General features: G+C 40.4%; 1 protein-coding gene across 1 annotated transcript in view; it reads right to left on the bottom strand.

Annotated features, from left to right (window-relative positions):
- LOC139943018 (kinesin-like protein KIF21A) overlaps nt 1-18,731 on the bottom strand; it is a 54,479-nt gene that overhangs the window by 21,028 nt on the left and 14,720 nt on the right. The window contains exons 5-20 of the mRNA XM_071939832.1: nt 17,790-17,882; nt 17,050-17,175; nt 15,623-15,799; nt 14,247-14,362; nt 12,582-12,777; nt 11,812-12,080; nt 10,355-10,492; nt 9,326-9,355; nt 7,169-7,309; nt 6,411-6,607; nt 5,202-5,228; nt 3,915-4,109; nt 2,534-2,736; nt 2,153-2,329; nt 1,090-1,341; nt 603-863 (exon numbers count right to left, since the gene is read on the bottom strand). Coding sequence (XP_071795933.1) covers nt 603-863; nt 1,090-1,341; nt 2,153-2,329; nt 2,534-2,736; nt 3,915-4,109; nt 5,202-5,228; nt 6,411-6,607; nt 7,169-7,309; nt 9,326-9,355; nt 10,355-10,492; nt 11,812-12,080; nt 12,582-12,777; nt 14,247-14,362; nt 15,623-15,799; nt 17,050-17,175; nt 17,790-17,882 — 2,598 coding nt within the window. The remainder of the gene's footprint in view (nt 1-602; nt 864-1,089; nt 1,342-2,152; nt 2,330-2,533; nt 2,737-3,914; nt 4,110-5,201; nt 5,229-6,410; nt 6,608-7,168; nt 7,310-9,325; nt 9,356-10,354; nt 10,493-11,811; nt 12,081-12,581; nt 12,778-14,246; nt 14,363-15,622; nt 15,800-17,049; nt 17,176-17,789; nt 17,883-18,731) is intronic.

Here is an 18,731-nt window from a genome sequence, read left to right as displayed (position 1 = left end):
CAAAGTGAAAAAAACCCAGGAATTCCTGTTTAAACAGGAAGATTCTCATGCCTGGTGTGTGCATTGAAATGATGGCCTTTCCACCTTTTGATAACCCCTAGAGTTATTAACTCCAAGGAGCCAAGGAGGAAGTTACTTTAAATTTTAAATCCATTCTGTTTGGTCAAAACACTGACCAACCAGATCTTTTATTTAACCTTGGCATTTTATTAACAAAGGAGATGATATTCAGAAGCAGTTTTAATCAACAAAGGCCTAACTTTCATTCTGTTGTTAATTTAGTAAAATTTAACTATGAATTACAATGAAAGATTGCGACTAGCAAACACTATGCATAAGTTCAACACAAAGTGGAGGTTTACGGTTTAATTAATTATTCATTGTTTCTTGATAAGGTTTGTTATGTTTTGTCCTTTTTATGTTTATGTTTTGTGCTTGCACTTTATAATAAAAAAAATAAAAATAAAAAATAAGAGTGTTCCAAAAGTCTTCCATTAAACAATGCAGCCGATGTAACACTAGGGAAATGTGATTCTATTTTAAAGACCCCATCACAAATAAACAGCAAACAAATGTTTCAAAAACACATGACGTGAATTTACCTTTCCTTCCATAACTTCCATGATATTAGCCTGGCATTCCGTTATCTGCTCTTGAACATACTCAATATTTGCATTCAGTCCATCAATCTGATCATTCAGCTCCGATACAGCAGTAGCGTCTTTCCCAGCTCGGATTGCCTCATCACGACGACGGAAGGTCTTCTCTCGTTTCTTACTGAGGCGTTGCCGATGGTGGAGGTAACGCTCCATATCCTGCTCCATGTGGGTGATAGTCTGCCGTCTGTTTACAATATCAGTTACCTAGATATAACGATAAATCAAAAACGATTACTTGCAATCTAGCTAAAGCCGGCCTCAAGTCCACCTACGATTTTCTTGCAAACCGTCGGCAAGGCGCAGACAAAATATACTCAATCGTGTGCCTGCGATTGGTTCCCGACCATTCCATTCTTGCGACTGTTAATTTTTTCGAGCGGAGACTGTTTCAACGCCTCAAAACCCCAAATCGCTTAGCAAGTATTCTTACCCTCCTTTCAATCTGTGTCCACTTCTGCTTAGCGGCTCTTGATGAGTACTCACTGGTACCCTTGCGTTCATGTCGTCTCTTCTGACTCGCAGCGCTCAGTGGGTGCTTCCTACGAGCTGCTGTAGTCGCTTGCAGTGATGGGGCTGGGCCGTTGCTTTTAGCTGAAGTGTCTTGCTGCTGTGGGCGGCGACTCGTTATTCGCCCGGCTACTTTGTCAGACATGGGTTTGGACATTTTGCGAAGATGTTGTACCTTAAGGATAAAAACAAACATTGAATTAAAATTAACTAAATAAAGAAAAGTATTTCAAAATCAACTATTCGTGATAAGTTTGAAAGTAGCCTTGGCGGCACAATTAATCGAGTAATGACACGGCAGTAATCACGACTAGCGTGGTCAGGTTGGGATAGTGGTATCTTTCTACTTCTAGGACCATGGTTCGATTCCTGCTTGGATTGGGTTTCAGTCCCTACCTGCCTGCATAGGTTTTCCCTGGAAAAAATTCTTTGGTATTTTCCTGCCATACATTTATGTAAAATGGGAATTTCCTTAGTTGTCTTCTCTCCACTGAGTTATTTTAATTAAATCGTTTTTCTGACACGTCTGAGAGTTCTTTGCTTCATAACCAGAATCAATAAATGAAATGAAACTAGTTTTTGCTATCGACAGTCACAACTATTATTTCACGGGTTAGCAGGGCATCATAATACTACACTAGCCATTATTCGCTGACACAGCTAGCGCAGAAACGCAGCGCTCGCACAGTAAGCAGAGAATGGTGATCGTGAGCACAGACATGAAATTGCAGATTGACATGTCTCTTGAGCTACAGCTGTGGCTTAAAGGCAGTGGACACTATTGGTATTACTCAAAACAGTAATAAGCATAAAACCTTACTTCATGTGACAAGGCTGTTTTTTCTTTTATAGTTATCTTGCAACTTCGACGACCAATTGAGCTCAAATTTTCACAGGTTTGTTATTTTATTCACATGTTGAGATACACCAAGTGAGAACACTGCTTGTTGAAAATTACCCGAAAAGAGTCTAAGTTTTATTCCTACCTCTTCTTGTCTTCTCTTGAGTACAAGCTCCTTCTGCCTAGCCTCTGCCTCAAGCGTCTTGATCTTACTTTCATGTTTCCTTGATTCTTTCTTGAGTTTCTGGATGGCTCGATTGCTAACCGCATCCTTCTCCCTCGCTCTCTGCTGCTCCTCACGGATTTGCTTCATCAGTTTCACCTATTAAGAGACAAAAAGTATTGATTAACGTTTTATTTCATTTCATACCTTAATTCTCGATGTGAAGCCATTGAATCTCAGAAAAGTGAACTAAAAAATAATCGTACAAGCCAAAAGATGTGTGGAGTTGGTGGATTTCCATGTTATTTAAAACTGTTATTTTTATTAATGTTAATGTCAATTATATCCTAAAACAGTACAAACCTTAGTTTCTTTCATCTTAGACAGATCTCCAGTCAGCATCTTCATCTGACGCTCAAACTGAGATTTATTCCTCAGTAATTTGGAATGTTCCTTGGACGCTTTCTGCATTCGATCTTTCTCGCTGCTCAACTTCTTCAGTTTGATCTCAAACTCCTTCCTAATCTTCTCAGCCTTTTCTTTTGTTCTTGTCTCGGTAAGAGAACCTGAATAAAAAACATACAGTTTACATCATCAAGTATCTAGTCATTTTTTCTTTATTAATATTGGTTTTTACCCATACACTGATGTGTGTAAGCACTGTATACTCAGTACTTTCCCGAGTCCTGTGAAAAAATATCACAGGCATGTTACTCGAGGACTCGGGAAAGTACTGAGTATACAGTGCTAACACACATCAGTGTATGGGTAAAAACCAAAATTAATATTCTTTATCCCCGATGCAAATTTAACATCTCAAATTTTTCTTTGTTCAACCCCCAAAATATTTAGTACAACATTAGTAATCTTCGCTGCAACCAACGGAACAGACCCACAACTTGTCAAAATTAGACCCTAAATTATAACACCATCTCATCAAACAAAGACTGCTACCGTTACTCCTTGTATCCAAGGACTATACCAATCTGGAACTCACTCCCGCCGCAAGTTAAATCAGCCCCTGACACTAACTATTTTAAGTCCCTCCTTGTTAATATAAAATTTGAGTAGGGAGCATGTATGCATGAGGGTCTGCACGGTTATAGCCCAGTGGCGGTGGTTTGTGCAGTAAAGACAAGACAGGACAAATAATTTCAAAAATTTACCCAGTCAGTTTCCCTTGCGGTTTATATTGACATCTGAAACAAAAAGTTGCATCACCCTTATGGTGATCCCCTGTGTGACTCGACCTTAAAGGAACAAGTTGCCTTGGAACGGTCGAGTTGGTCTTTGAAAAGCATTTGTAACCGTTTGTTATGAAATGCATATGGGTAGAAAGATGTTGTAAAAGTAGAATACAATGATCCACACAAACATGCCTCAAAATTGCGCGGTTTTCCTTTTAGCTCGTCGACCACCACGGTCAGCCATTTATGGGAGTCAACTTTTTGACTCCCATAAATGCCCGACCGTGTTAGTTTGCAAAGGTAAAGGAAAACCACGCAATCTCGAGACAGATGTGTGTGGATCATTGTATTCTACTTTTACAACATCTTTCTAACCATATGCATTTTATAACAAACGGTTACAAATTCTTTTTATAGACAAACTCGTCCGATCCAAGGCAACTTGTTCCTTTAACAATACCTTGCAGGAAAACAAATTGAAGCTCCTTGAGTGCACTCAGTGACGAATATGAGCACTTGGAAGAAGCAACTAAGATTATTCTTATTAGTTTACATACCCATATTAGTAAGTATCTTATCTCGCTCCAACTCTGTTTCTCTAATCTTATCTTGAAGAGACACCATCTTCATCTCGTACTGAGCTTTCAGAGTTTGTAATCTCCTCTGACTCGTCTCTAACTCCTCAATCAGTCTCTGTTTGATGTTTATCTCGCAGGCTAGGTCGGCGAGGTCCTCCTGGAGCTGGGATTGAGCTGAAAAGCAAACAAATCAAACAAAATGTTGAGTTATTTATTTATTTATTTATTTATTTCATTCAACATCCAAACCATATAGACGATGAGACCTATATTTACATTCAAACCGCCCCCTGTTGACAAAACACTATTACGTCATGTTTCGCCGGGCACTGAGTTGCGTAGTCATAGTAAGATTGCGTACACTTTCTAGCTGGCTGCCAAAACACAACGGTTTTGCCCGGCGGTATGCGCGCGAATCATGTTATGGTTTTCACATCGTCTATAAAAACCAATAACAGCATGGATACAAATATAAAAGTGTCCCTTTTATAACAAAGCAAATAGTTAAAGAGAATAGAGTATAAATAGCAAAGCAGAAGATCTCAAACTTTAATAGAAGAACATCCTCAAACTTAAAAGAAGAACATCCTTCAAAGAAAGTGAGCAAATTAAAAAGGGGAGAGGTTGCTAGCATGCTTAGCCAAGATCCACAGCATCTGGGCCCAGTTTCATAGAGCTGCTCATTTCTGCTTAGCAAAAATTCTGAAGCAATATTTCCTACTTAAGCAACTCTATGAAAGTTGGCCATGACCATAAAATGATACTAATATACTGTTGGGACACAGGAATGGACCCTTCCCATGAAATATGCTAATCACATTCACGCATGCGTACAGACCCTGTTGGTTGGCAAACGCTATAGAGTTGTGCACTAAGCAGACGCGCAATCGCGTCTGCGTCACGCACCCATTAGCCGTGTACAAAACAGCGCGATGCTCCCTCATTTTGCCAACCAAAACGTTAGTGCGCACGCGCTATGTGCAATTTACATATTTCATGGGAAGGGTCTATTTGCTCGAATATAAGCGGTTGACACTTCACAAATGTGTTCTTGTAAGAAAAAAACAGAACAGGTAAGAATCAACCAATATAAAAAACTAAATAAGGACATTTAAAATAGAGCTATTTTGGTCACTGACATGGTGGGAAGTAGAGAACAATGGAATGTGTGGACTACATGTAGGTGGACAGACAATGAAGAACTAAAAACAAAATTGAGAGCTAAGGATTGGCGAGGGAATCGTGTAGGGAAGCATAGCTACTTACTTTCCATCTGAAGATCTACCTGGAAATCTGTATCAAACCAAAATTAAGCCAGAGTCTCAAATTTAGTTTTACCCTTAGACAGTAACCTGCTAGGAACCTGTACGCGTATTTGCGTAGTTTCACGAATGCTTAAGGCCTGATGAACAGGGGTAATGGTAACAGGGCTCGAATTTGGGGAAAAAATCCACAAGACCGCAGGGCTTGTTGCTCAGAATTTTTACTGGACTGGAAGATTTTTTACAAGACCAAAATTTTATTAGGAAAAAAAAAAAGTTAACACGATAGAACAGCAGGCCTTTTTCATCCCTTAGGAGGCTTTTTTTTTTGCTGTGAAACCCAATCAATAAAGTTCCATATACCTACTTCACGTCATTCTTGCCGCCTCCAAAAAAGAAATTCCGATTTGACAGGCAAATCACCAACAAAACACTGCAACGTGCAGCATTCATAAAAAGATCGTCATAAAAAGATTGACCAAAAATTTGACAGCAGTAGTCAGAAGCTCATCACTGTTGGTAGCCATACTTAGCAAGACGTTTGGCAACAAGACCTTACTTTTAATCCATGCAACACAGGGATGTGTGGTATTGCAACCAGACCTTCTTAATACAAAGTCAACACTCCTTTGTAAGGTATCAGACTTTACACATGGTCAGTGGTAAACAAACATCGCTGTACTAAGGTGTGCCGCCGCGCCGGGTACCAACACATCACTCCCTCGTCCCCGCTCGCTCACTCCCCGGGTGCATAAACATAAATGGTTTGAGACTAGATGTACAAGGTGTGGGCATGAGTAAACTGAATGGAAAACTTGTATGCAGCCTGATGCACGTGAAAAAAGGACGGATTGACGTTCCGCAGGCGTGCTCAGAACACTGATTTGACGACAAGTAAAACAAAAACTTTTATTTTAAGTGAGATTGAAATACATTTTTTAATGAAAGATAATATATTTCATACAATTATTTGTAATAGTAACTATATTAGTATGCATAAAAAAACACACATTTTTAACTTCCTCATCTTCATCTTCATCTTCATCTTCTGAATCACTATCGCTGCTATCTTTATCTTCCTCTTTCTCCTCCTCCCCACCTCAGCTCCAGTATCCTCCTCCTCTACTACCTCCTCATCTCCATTCTCTAGTTATTGTTACCTTTCTCATAATATCCACCCTTTGAAACATACAGCTCTAGTTATTGTTATTACCTTCTTCATCTTCATCTTCTGAATCACTATCGCTGCTTTCTTTATCTTCCTCCTCATCTTCCTCCTCCTCCCCCTCCTCATCTCCAATATCCTCCTCCTCTGCTGCCTCTTCATCTCCATTTAGTCTCTCTGAAGTAACTTCAGGTTTTTCTGCATCTTCTTTTTCATCACCAGACTCATTTTCTTTATCAGAATGGCTGCAGAGCGAAAAAAAAAGTAAATTTTCTTTGAATGCGAGTACAGTCTACAAGAACCTCTTGAAGTTTAAACTACTTTACTGTTTGTTTGCCTTTTAATTTCATAGAGCTGCTTAAAGGCAAAATTAAATATGAATTAAAAGAGTGGTTCAATTGTTTTAATCTTTGATAAATATTCTTATATACAATCAAAATATATTTCTGCCTTTACCACATTACTTCGTATTAAAATGCTTCTCAAACTGCTTTTTTTCTATTCAAACTGCTGTAGTCTTCTAACATAGGTTTGTTCTGCCATTAATTTTAAGAGCGATTACCAAACGAGGGCGACAAAACAGAAGATGGAGAGTGGACCGAAGTACACACAGGGGCATTGCTTGGCAACAGACAGTGCTGGATATAGTGATATGGAGAATTGGTAAGGAGGCTTTCCTCCTGCAGTGGAGTGAAACAGGCTAGACGACGACGACCAAACAAACACCTTCCCTTTTAGCATCTTTGTGAAGTTGGGCTCTGTAAGGCAAGAGATTATACAGACAGCAGTAGAGTTATTGAACTTACCTGTGTGTTCTTGACTTTGATGATCGTCTTTCTCTAGCTGCTTCAGCCACTCTCATTTTTTCTTGGTCATGTTCAACGTGTTTCCGAGCCTCGGCTAGAATAGAAGCAACACGGCTATTCTCTGGTATTTCAGCCTCAATCCTGAAACAGACACAATGAACATCAGGTATTAGGTAGGATTCGAAAGTCAATTTTTATAAGTAGAATCTTTGAGCAGCATGGGGTATGGTGGCCAAGCAAGATCTGTAATCTGGAGTTTGACCAGCAGAGTGTGGGTTCGAGTCTTGGTCGTGACACTTGCTACGTAAAATTGGGGGAGGTAGTGCTTTCTGCTCTACCGGCCAAGCTTTGGACTGATGATACCCAAGCCTACATCCGTATGGACTGTAAAAGGGGCAACCCTGTTTCAGTAGGTGGCAATGGCCTCTGGAAAAAAAGTAATTGTAGCCCACACCTTGAAGTGGCCTTCAGGCCTCGTGTGTTTCTGGCGAAGTGCATAAAAATGAAGAGAAAAAAACACAGAGTGCCCACAGCAGAGTTCGAACCAGGGGCCAAGAGGTGAAAGGTAAGGAAAGAAACCGCCATACAGCTGTGTGAGCGGAAAAAGCTTAAACATAACTACACATAGCACAACTGCCTTGGTAAACTGTAAAATACACATGATTTGCTATTACATGCAGTGATACTACTGACATGATTTAAGGGTCATTGAAAATGAAGGAGTATCACAAAACAGTGTGTCATTCAACATGTTCAATAAAAGTGTTTTCAACAACTTGTGAGTTTTAACGGTTTTTAACATAAGGCAACTGAGTGAGGCTTGCGGTAACACATTGTGAAGATCTCTTTGAGTAGTGTTGGTTCTGAAAAGAACCTGTTGTTAATGACTCAACACTCCGATCAGTATGCCCTTATTGTCTTCAGGAGAATGTGCTCAGAACATAAAGCAGTTTTAAAATGTGCAAACTCAACTCAACTCAAAAACAACATTATAATAAAACAAATTCTAATCTCAAACAGTAACGTACATTTAGAAGAATGTTAAACGAACCTATGATTAAAGACACTGGACATTATTGGTAATTTTCAAAGACCAGTCTTCTCACTTGGTGTATCTCAACATATGCATAAAATAACAAACCTGTGAAAATGTGAGCTCAATTGGTCGTCAAAGTTGTGGGATAATAGTGAAAGAAAAAACACACTTGTCACACTAAGTTGTGTGCGTTTGATTTCGAGACCTCAAGTTCTAAACCTGAGCTCTCGAAATCAACTCGTGGAAAATTACTTCTTCCTCGAAAACTACATGTATGTCACTCCAGAGGGAGCCGTTTCTCACAATGTTTTTTACCACCAACCTCTCCCCACTACACGTCACCAAGTAAGGTTTTATGCTAATAATTATTTTGAGTAATTACCAATAGTGTCCACCATGTCCACTGTCTTTAAAGGCTACAAAATGTGATGAACTAACTAAGATCTGTCTTCAAGTGACAAGGTATGTATAAAAATGATAAAAATAACATGTACATGTATGCATGCAGATGTAATTAACTGAACTACCTAAGATCCGTCTACAAGTATGTATAAAAATGATAAAAATAACATGTATGCATGCAAATGATAATGGTCAAGAGATAATGGTTTGACTACATGTCACATGCAAACATGGGAACAAAATGTTTGGCCAAAAGTATGAAACATGCAACAATGTACTACTCGTATGAATCTTGTACAGTGTACATGCATAGGAACATCATGTATGGACAAGTATGACACATGTACATGAAACAATGTATAAAACGAGTGTATCTTGGACAGTGTACGTACATCTGCAAACAACATTATGTACATGTATGGGCAAGTATGAAACATGCAACATAGTAAAACTTGTGTGAATCTTTGACAGTGTCCATATGCATAAATGGGAACACGGTTTGACGAAATCTGTCGCAGTAAAAAGTTTTGTAGCAACAATGAATGGTTCGATTTGAATCTTGCACATTAGTGTCATGCAAACAAGGGAACACTAAACAAGCATGGAACATGCTACAATGTCTGGCTCGAGTAAACCCCTGACAATGTTCATGCAAAAAAATGAACATAAAAATGGGCCAAGTATAGAACATGCAATCATTGAATACTCAAACCACTCACCGTTCTCCAGAACAATGCCGCTGCCTAGAACTAGGTAGCCATCATAACAGGAACAAGAATATAAATAGGATTTGAAACTTTGCATGGTGGAAATACGATATCTTGGAGAAATCACTCAGGTGTAGGGAGGCTTTTAGTTCCTGGCCTACCTACACCAGAGGGATTTCTCCAAGAATATAAATGTCAGTTATACCAACTTTATAGAGTCTGAAGCAATTTATAATCAGTGGTGTTTGAAGCTTTGCATGGTGTGGAAATTAAGATAAGAATTAACTAAAAATTTGCTTAGCATGAAATTTCTTCCTTGATAAAAATAGGATTACCAACCAAATTTCCATTTCTTTCATATTGCTTGTTAGTGGAATTTAGCTGTTGTTTGCTTATCCTGAAAATCATGTGGAAATTTGGTTGGTAATCCTGTTTTTATCAAGGAAGAAATTTCATGCTAAGCAAATGTTTGTGCTTAGCAGCTCTATGAAATTGGGCCCATGTGTAAAATGTCTTTTGGAGAAGTAAATGCTCTGAGCAGAGCCAGTACCTTCGTGACGTGTGTCTATAATTGGGCCCTTGTCTGACACATACAGAATCTCTTTGATTGCCAAACAAAATCTGACACTTTTCGTATCCCTGTATTGACCCATTTCACCTGACGTCATCATCAAAAAAATCTTGAATGCACCATACTGGTGGGCAATTTCACTGTACGTTTTTATATATAACTCTATGATGTGCGTTATGCAGTGAAAGTGCACGTTTTAGGCGACGCGGCATTAATACACGTAAACCTAACTTGCCCACCAACATGGTGAGCGCGGATCAGTCGCCGCGTGTGACGCGCGTGCAAGGGGTCAATACGAAACCTCTCTCATAAAATTGTAAAATTGTAAAGCACCTTTGTCCGTCTGCTATGAAGTACTCCATGTAAGAACCCAGAATTATTATTTTTCTAAATTATCTCCCATCAAGATCACCAAGTTACTTCAATAATGAATAATATTATAACAATAAAAACAAATGAGAAAACATTACTTGTAATCTGCACTGCTAGACGTCAGCGGGATATGGGTTGGACTCATCATGGACCGTGAGGGCGCTCTACTCGGTGACTCATGGACATTTTTACGTCGCAGTACAGCATTCAGAGACTCACTTTCAACAAGCTTTGACCTGTCAAGAAGAAGAAAAAAATGGAGATAAACATAAGTTCATTTTATCCATCACACCTAACCAGTTGATTTTGAAAGACATACACATGTACTCCGGTGGGATTCAAACCCATAAGCAGTTCTAGAGCAGTGTCTTTAATACCAACTAGACCATCGAGATTGCCTGTTAGCTACAAGCAGTTTGAATTCTGTATTGTAGAAGCTTGTACCACAAGGACTTAAAAGATAATAATTAAATTTGCATTGAGGATAAAGAATACTACATGTACGTTTGAAATTACCCTAACACCGATGTGTGTTAGCACTAAATGCTCACTTATGTATGCTTACCTCAGATCTTCTACCTCCTTGATGTACCCCTCTACCATCGTCATCATCTCTACATCACCATCCACTACTCTACCCAGCGTACCCTCCAGTCACCCAACATTGCCCAGTACCCGCTCAGCCCAGTTCCTTACCTCAGATCTTCTACCTCCTTGATGCACCCCTCTACCAACGTCTTCATCTCTACATCACCATCCACTACTCTACCCAGCGTACCCTCCAGTCACCCAACATTGCCCAGTACCCGCTCAGCCCAGTTCCTTACCTCAGATCTTCTACCTCCTTGATGCACCCCTCTACCAACGTCTTCATCTCTACATCACCATCCACTACTCTACCCAGCGTACCCTCCAGTCACCCAACATTGCCCAGTACCCGCTCAGCCCAGTTCCTTACCTCAGATCTTCTACCTCCTTGATGCACCCCTCTACCAACGTCTTCATCTCTACATCACCATCCACTACTCTACCCAGCGTACCCTCCAGTCACCCAACATTGCCCAGTACCCGCTCAGCCCAGTTCCTTACCTCAGATCTTCTACCTCCTTGATGCACCCCTCTACCAACGTCTTCATCTCTACATCACCATCCACTACTCTACCCAGCGTACCCTCCAGTCACCCAACATTGCCCAGTACCCACTCAGCCCAGTTCCTTACCTCAGATCTTCTACCTCCTTGATGCACCCCTCTACCAACGTCATCATCTTTTCACCACCACCAACTCTCTACTCTACCCAACCTACCCTCCTGTCACCCAATACCTACTTAGCCCAGTTCTTTACCTCAGATCTTCTATCTCCTTGATGTACCCCTCTACCATCGTCATCATCTGTTCATCACCACCACCCACCCCCTTCTCTACCCAACCTACTCTCCTGTCACCCAATACCCACTAAGCCCAGTTCCTCACCTCAGATCTTCTACCCTCTTTGATGTACCACTCCCTAATCCACCCTTCCATCTCCCAATACCCACTAAGCCCAGTTCCTTACCTCAGATCTTCTACCTCCTTGATGTACCCCTCTACCATCGTCATCATCTCTTCATCACCACCTTCCCCATCTCCTGTCATCTTGCTACTGAGACCCAGTCTTGCCTGCTCAGCAAGCAACACAGCTATCCTAGATGTCTGAGAGTCAATCGTCTCTTGCATGGCCTTCACTCGTTGTCTCAAGTTTTCCGTTTCAGTTTGAAGCATTGTGTTCTCATGAAAGAGATCGTTGATTTCTTCAACACCATCTGCATTAACCTGCCTTTTACCCTGAAATACAAAAGTTGTTAGTTGTTAGTATTTTCTTTTCAAACTGGGAGTTGGACATTGCATTCCTGACGCCCCTTGTTTATGTGAGATCACGCTGTTGTTTATTTATAAGTTCGCTAGTGCTTTGTGCCCAATTTAGTGCAGATTTGTAGGTAACCATCGATCGCTTTCTCGGCGCATCATTCGTGATTGCTTTTGTATTAACTTGTCAGCATCCCAACACTAAAGATAAGTATACAAGAGCATTTTGTCAGAAAATTTAATTTGAGGATTTTTGTATCTGATGCGTCTCGCTTATTGCATGAAAACTGTGATGATAAGTAACAAAAGACCTTTCTCCACAGGGTGATGGCGTGTACTGATAAATAGTTTGAGCATGCATGGTTTGGTTATAACGCTTTGCGCCATTTCACATGCCTGATATCGGCAATTCTAAACAGGGATACAATTTTTTGAGGTTTTAATTTAGAAGGACTGATGTGGTTAATAATAAAAACTAACCTGTTTATATTCCACAAGTTCTTCCTGTAGCTCCCTGATCTCTAATCTTAACGCAGCGAGTTGTCGACTTGTCTTATCCTGGTTAGCAACAACCACATTCTTGATGTTCTTAGCTCGGTTGGCGTATCTTAAGGTGTTTAGAGTCTCCATGAAATCGCGATCGGATGGACTGACGCACGCTATCATTAGAGTACGACTGCCAATAAATAAATCAAAAACAGGGATGAAAGTGGGTGAAAGTAAACCATAAAACCCATTATAACACCCCTTACAAATATTCTGCCTTTTCATTGGTTTAGAGCGCGTCACATGACATGTCTTAGTTTTACTATAAATGCGGCCGTGTGATAGTGCATCGTTTGCCGTGTCATCACACGGCTTGCAGTACCAAAACGTCCGTTACATGTACGAGGATGATAAATTAATAGTCTGTAACCATTTCGGATTACATGACACTACATGCAGCACAGTAAAAGTTTTCGCAATTTGCATTCGCGGCGTCCGTGGATTGTAGCATTCATGTCTGTAACTTAATAGTAGTACAGTTTAGAAATGTTTGGGGTGTTATAAAACAAATATTGACTGCTTTCACTCATGGTTAAAACTATGACTCTCTCGGTGATCCCGAGAGCGTTCTATTTTCCCTCGGCATAGAACGCTCCAGGGATCACCTCGGGAGTCATAGTTTTAACCGTACCATTGAAGCAGTCAATATTTGTATACTAGCCAACTCTCTCCATCAGGCCTGGAATTTCAACGTTGAGAGGGTAGGCCATTTTCATTTTGCTATCATAAGCTTATGAGTGCCAAGAATCTTTCCAAACAGTGGTTTTTTTATATATTTTTTTTTATGCAAGTCGCCAGATACACAAGGCTTGAAGGCCGTTGCCACCTACTCCTAGGGCTGAAACAGGGTTACCCCTTTTACAGTCTATACGGATGTAGGCTTGGGTTTCATCAGTTCGAAGCCTGGCCGGTAGAGCAGAAAGCACTACCTCCCCAATTTTACGTACATGTAGCAAGTGTCACGACCAGGATTCAAACCCACACTCTGCTGATCAAACACCAGAGCTTGAATCCGGTGCTCTTAACCGCTCGGCTGAAGACTTCAATTCATTTTTCGGCTGAAGACTTCAATTCATTTTTCGGCTGAAGACTTCAATTCATTTTTACCCTTACACTGATGTGTATTAGCACTGTATACTCAGTACTTTGCTGAGTTCTTTTTATGGTAAATATGGTTTAAATCTTGAAAAGCCGACATGCTCAGGGCTTGCCCAGGGCTTACTCCAAGTCCAGTGGAAAACCAATTCACTTTGGCTTTACTACTTTAGTGGGAATCGAACCCTTAGTTGACTTACCTGTTGCCTCCCAGCGAGTCTTGTAGCAGTCTAGTCAGTTTAGAGTCCCTGTATGGAACATGGCTCGCACGCTTTGTAGGGTCTCCTAATGCACCTTGACTATAATACTTATATTGGATTCGAACCCCTGATTCCCAGTTTGGTTGACTTACCTGTTGCCTCCCAGCGAGTCTTGTAGCAGTCTAGTCAGCTTGGAGTCCCTGTATGGAACATGGCTTGCACGCTTTGTAGGGTCTCCTAATGCACCTTGACTATAATACTTATATTGGATTCGAACCCCTGATTCCCAGTTTGGTTGACTTACCTGTTGCCTCCCAGCGAGTCTTGTAGCAGTCTAGTCAGCTTGGAGTCCCTGTATGGAACATGGCTCGCACGCTTTGTAGGGTCTCCTAATGCACTGATTACATTACCTAATGCAAGCTGCAACAGCAAGTAAAACAAAAGTTTATTTTCGTGGCATTTTAAATCAAGGTTCTACACATGCAAAAGTTAGCATACATGTATATTGGCTGGTATGCACGTACTGCAGGCCAAATGCACACAAATGTAGGCCGAAACGCATATAAAGAAATCTTAAAACCTTTGGATCAATTGGTAAAGCAGTTTTTGGCCACTGCTACCGTGGCATTTCGCTCCTACATGTACACGCGAGAAATAGCATGAAATAATTCAAAATTTCCTTTTGAACATTTTCAGAATGGGGTCCTAGAAAATTGCTAATTGTAAACGGGCCCTAGCCTATTTTGTGGGTTAATCACCTAACTTCACAAGGCCATGGATCACTACTTCAAAGTGAGGGATACACTTAACTGAATTAGGGCGTCAACCCAAATCAAATGTCACCAGAGGAACAATGCCAACTACTCCAGTAGCTGAAACAGGGTTACCCCCTGCACAGTATGTAAGAATATAGGCATCAATCACTAGGAGCCACCTACTCCTGGGGCTGAAACAGGGTTACCCCCTGCACAGTATGTAAGAATATAGGCATCAATCACTAGGAGCCACCTACTCCTGGGGCTGAAACAGGGTTACCCCCTGCATAGTCTGTAAGGATATAGGCATCAATCACTAGGAGCCACCTACTCCTGGGGCTGAAACAGGGTTACCCCCTGCATAGTATGTAAGAATATAGGCATCAATCACTAGGAGCCACCTACTCCTGGGCTGAATCAGGGTTACCCCCTTCATAGTCTGTAAGGATGTAGGCATGGGTATCATCCACTAGGAGCCACCAACCCCTGGGGCTGAAACAGGGTTACCCCCTTCACAGTCTGTAAGGATGTAGGCATGGGTATCATCCACTAGGAGCCACCTACTCCCTGGGCTGAATCAGGGTTACCCCCTTCACAGTCTGTAAGGATGTAGGCATGGGTATCATCCACTAGGAGCCTGGCTGGTAGAGCAGAACTAACTACCTTCTTAACTTTTTACAGAGCAGTTGAGGTTAAGTGCCTTGCCAAAGGGAACAAGTGTCATGACCGTATTCGAACCAACACCAGATTTCGAGTCGGGTGAAATAGAAAGCTCGACCACGAAATGCCATGACAAATTTGTTGAAATTTGGCTGAATGGTGTTTTTATTGAAAACTGGAAGATGACATTACAAATACTCTTTCAACCATGTCAACAAGCGAGTACTTATATTTCCTTTAATTCCAAAAGCTGATGCTACTTTACCAGTCCACAGTTGATTGATATTCCTTCCTTTGCACGGTCCCCCGTAGCACCGGTTCTCTTTAACCGCTCTGATCCAGCAAGATCAACAAAGTGGAACTTAGCAGTCAGCGTTTCAAACTCGTTCATTCCGGAGTTATCTTCAGTCTTTTCTTGCTCTTCCTCATTATCTTCATTTGACTGCGAGTCAAAAGTCAAATATTTAAATTAAATTAATAATTTTACAGGTAAAAATACTAAGTAGTAATAGTAATAATAATAATAAAATTAATAATAATAATAACAACCAGGGTTTCTCAAAGTGCTTTTAAAGACACTGGACATTGTTGGTAATTGTCAAAGACAAGTCTTCTTACTTGGTGTATATCAACAATATGCATAAAATAATAAACCTGTGAAAATTTAAGCTCGATTGGTCGTCGGAGTTGCGACACAACTATGAAAGAAAAAACACCCTTGTTACACAAGCTTTTAGATGTTTGATTTCGAGACCACAAATTAAGCTTGGGCGATATCGCGATATTCGATAATTTGGACACGATTTCGATATCGGATGGATTTGGTTTTAATCGAAATATCGATATATCACGATATATCGCGATAATCGCGATATATCGATATATCGATTAAATATCGCGATGTATTTGCTTGCTAGCTGGGACATCTTGCACCCCATAGGTTTTGAGTAAAACCAGAAGAATAGGTCATTAGAACACCTCTCTTACATGTATGCTAGGACTGTCTCTTCTACAACTTTCACTTGGAGTTTTAAGACTGATGATGTCAAATTTCATTAACCGCGATTATATCGAATATCGCGATATATTGTCGGCGATATATCGTGAATAAAATAAATCGATATCGCCCAAGCTTCCCTCAAATTCTAAACTTGAGGTCTCGAAATCAAATTTGTGGAAAATTACTTCTTCCTCGAAAACTATGTCACTTCAGAGGGAGCCGTTTCTCACAATGTTTTCTATCAACCTATCCCCATTACTCGTAATACCAAGTGAGGTTTTATGCTGATCATTATTTTGAGTAATTACCAATAGTGTCCACTGCCTTAAACATTATTATCCCTGGTCACTGGGCTGGGCCTTAAATCATTCCCTAAACCATCTCAACTCACTGGGGAGTTTACAGCCTGTGTGTGACAATCATATGCCCTACTTGGCTAAACCAATCACAAGAACCATCTCTGCCCTCGCAGGTACCTATTTACCCGTGGGTGGAGAGAAGGTTATGGTTAAGTATCTTGCTCGAGGCAACAAGTGTCACGACCGGGATTCTAACAAACACTCTGCTGAACAAAAGCACCAGCGCTTGAGTTTGGTGCTCTTATCCGCTCGGCCACGACCCCCGACTTAATACTAAGCACATTGATAACAAGGATAACGAGTAATACTCTCTCTCATGAATGTCTTCTGTACCTCTTTTACAAGACGCTGTTGTTTGATATGTAGAGTGAAGATAGCGTGAGATCTTGAGCTCTGTGAGTTCATGTTGGTGCTAGCCGTCGTCCTCGATAACGCACCACCTTGGAGGCACACTAACGTCTGGAGGGAAAGAAAAAACACAAACCTCAAACCAGAGTTCAAACGCGGCATGATATTTGCTCCTTGGTACAAAGAAGGGACACTTTATACAGTAAAGAGCTGACCAACTTGTGTAGTGGTTTTACTAGTCTTTTTAAAGAAACTGAACCCTATCGGTAGTTGTCAAAGACCAGTCAACTCACTTGGTGAATCTCAACTTATGCATTAAATAACAAACCTGTGAAAATTTGAGCTCAATTGATTGTCAAAGTTGCAAGGTATTAATGAAAGACAAAACACTTTTGTCACACAAAGTTGTGTGCTTTCAGATGCTTGATTTGGAGACCTCAGATTCTAAAATTTTAAATCTGAGGTTATGAAATCAAATTCGCTGAAAATTACTTCTTTCTCGAAGACTACGTCATATCAGAGGGAGCCATTTCTCACAATGTTTTATACTATCAACAGCTCCCCATTACTCGTTACCAAACAAAAGAATTATGCTAACAGCTACTTTGAGTAATTACAATGTACATACTAGTGTCCACTGCCCTTAAGCAGGTCTATAAAATTGAGCTCAAGTCTTGTGCGCAATATTTATAAATAAAGCTCTGTTAATTTAGTAAGACGCTAACCTCTTGCTCTGATGCTACAGTTCTTGTCGTCACGCCAACCACATAAATACCTCCCTGGGCATCTTCATGGATCTTGATGTGAGATTTCTTATGCTGTCAAAAAAAATAATAATAATTTGATTAAGGGTCGAGTGTCCACAGATTTGCATAAATGTTATAGGATTATAAGACGGCACTGACAATAAACCCTAAATGCACATGACGTCATTTCAGTAGGGCGCCCTCACCTAGAGGTCAAATGGAGGTTGTTCATTGACCAATCCAGTGCACTGCGCGTACAAACCTAAGCATTTCGATTGGCCTGTCAACGTTTTACCTCTAAGATGGTGGCTGGATGATGTCAATGCATCAGGTCTATAAAAGCTTCCCTTAAAGGGATGTACTTTTTGTTGGACAAAAAAAACACAATGGTCACAGATTTACACTAAACTCATACAGTTTGAAGATAATGATAATAGAAAGCTTCCCTGAAAATATTACTTGCCGAGGTGCTGTAGTTTTTGAGAAATAAGTAAAACAATGTCATGGAAATAGTTTTTGTCTCAGTGATTATGAGTCAGACGAAAATTGTTTTAGCATGTAAAAATGTATTTTCATTATATTGTTTTACTCATTTCATCACAGCACCTCAGCAACTAATATTTTAAGGTGCGCTTTCTACTATAATTATTTTCAAACTGTGTACATGGTGTAGGTTTAATGTAAATCTGTGGACATTTTGTTTTGTATTACAAAACGAAACCCAAATCCTTTAAAGGGTATGGGTACTTTTTGTATGACTCAATACACAATGTCCACAGACTTACACCAAACTCACAGTCATGGCAGTTTGAAAATAAAGCTCGTAGAAAGCTTGCCTTAAAAATGTACTTGCTGAAGTGCTGTAGTTTTTGAGAAATGAGTAAAAAAGTCGTCACGAACAAAATGTTTGTCTCTAAAGAC

This window comes from Asterias amurensis, chromosome 10 (genome assembly GCF_032118995.1).
Source record: "Asterias amurensis chromosome 10, ASM3211899v1".
Classification (NCBI taxonomy): domain Eukaryota; kingdom Metazoa; phylum Echinodermata; class Asteroidea; order Forcipulatida; family Asteriidae; genus Asterias; species Asterias amurensis.
Note: the sequence above shows the minus strand (reverse complement) of the source record. Positions and strands in the feature narration are given on the sequence as shown.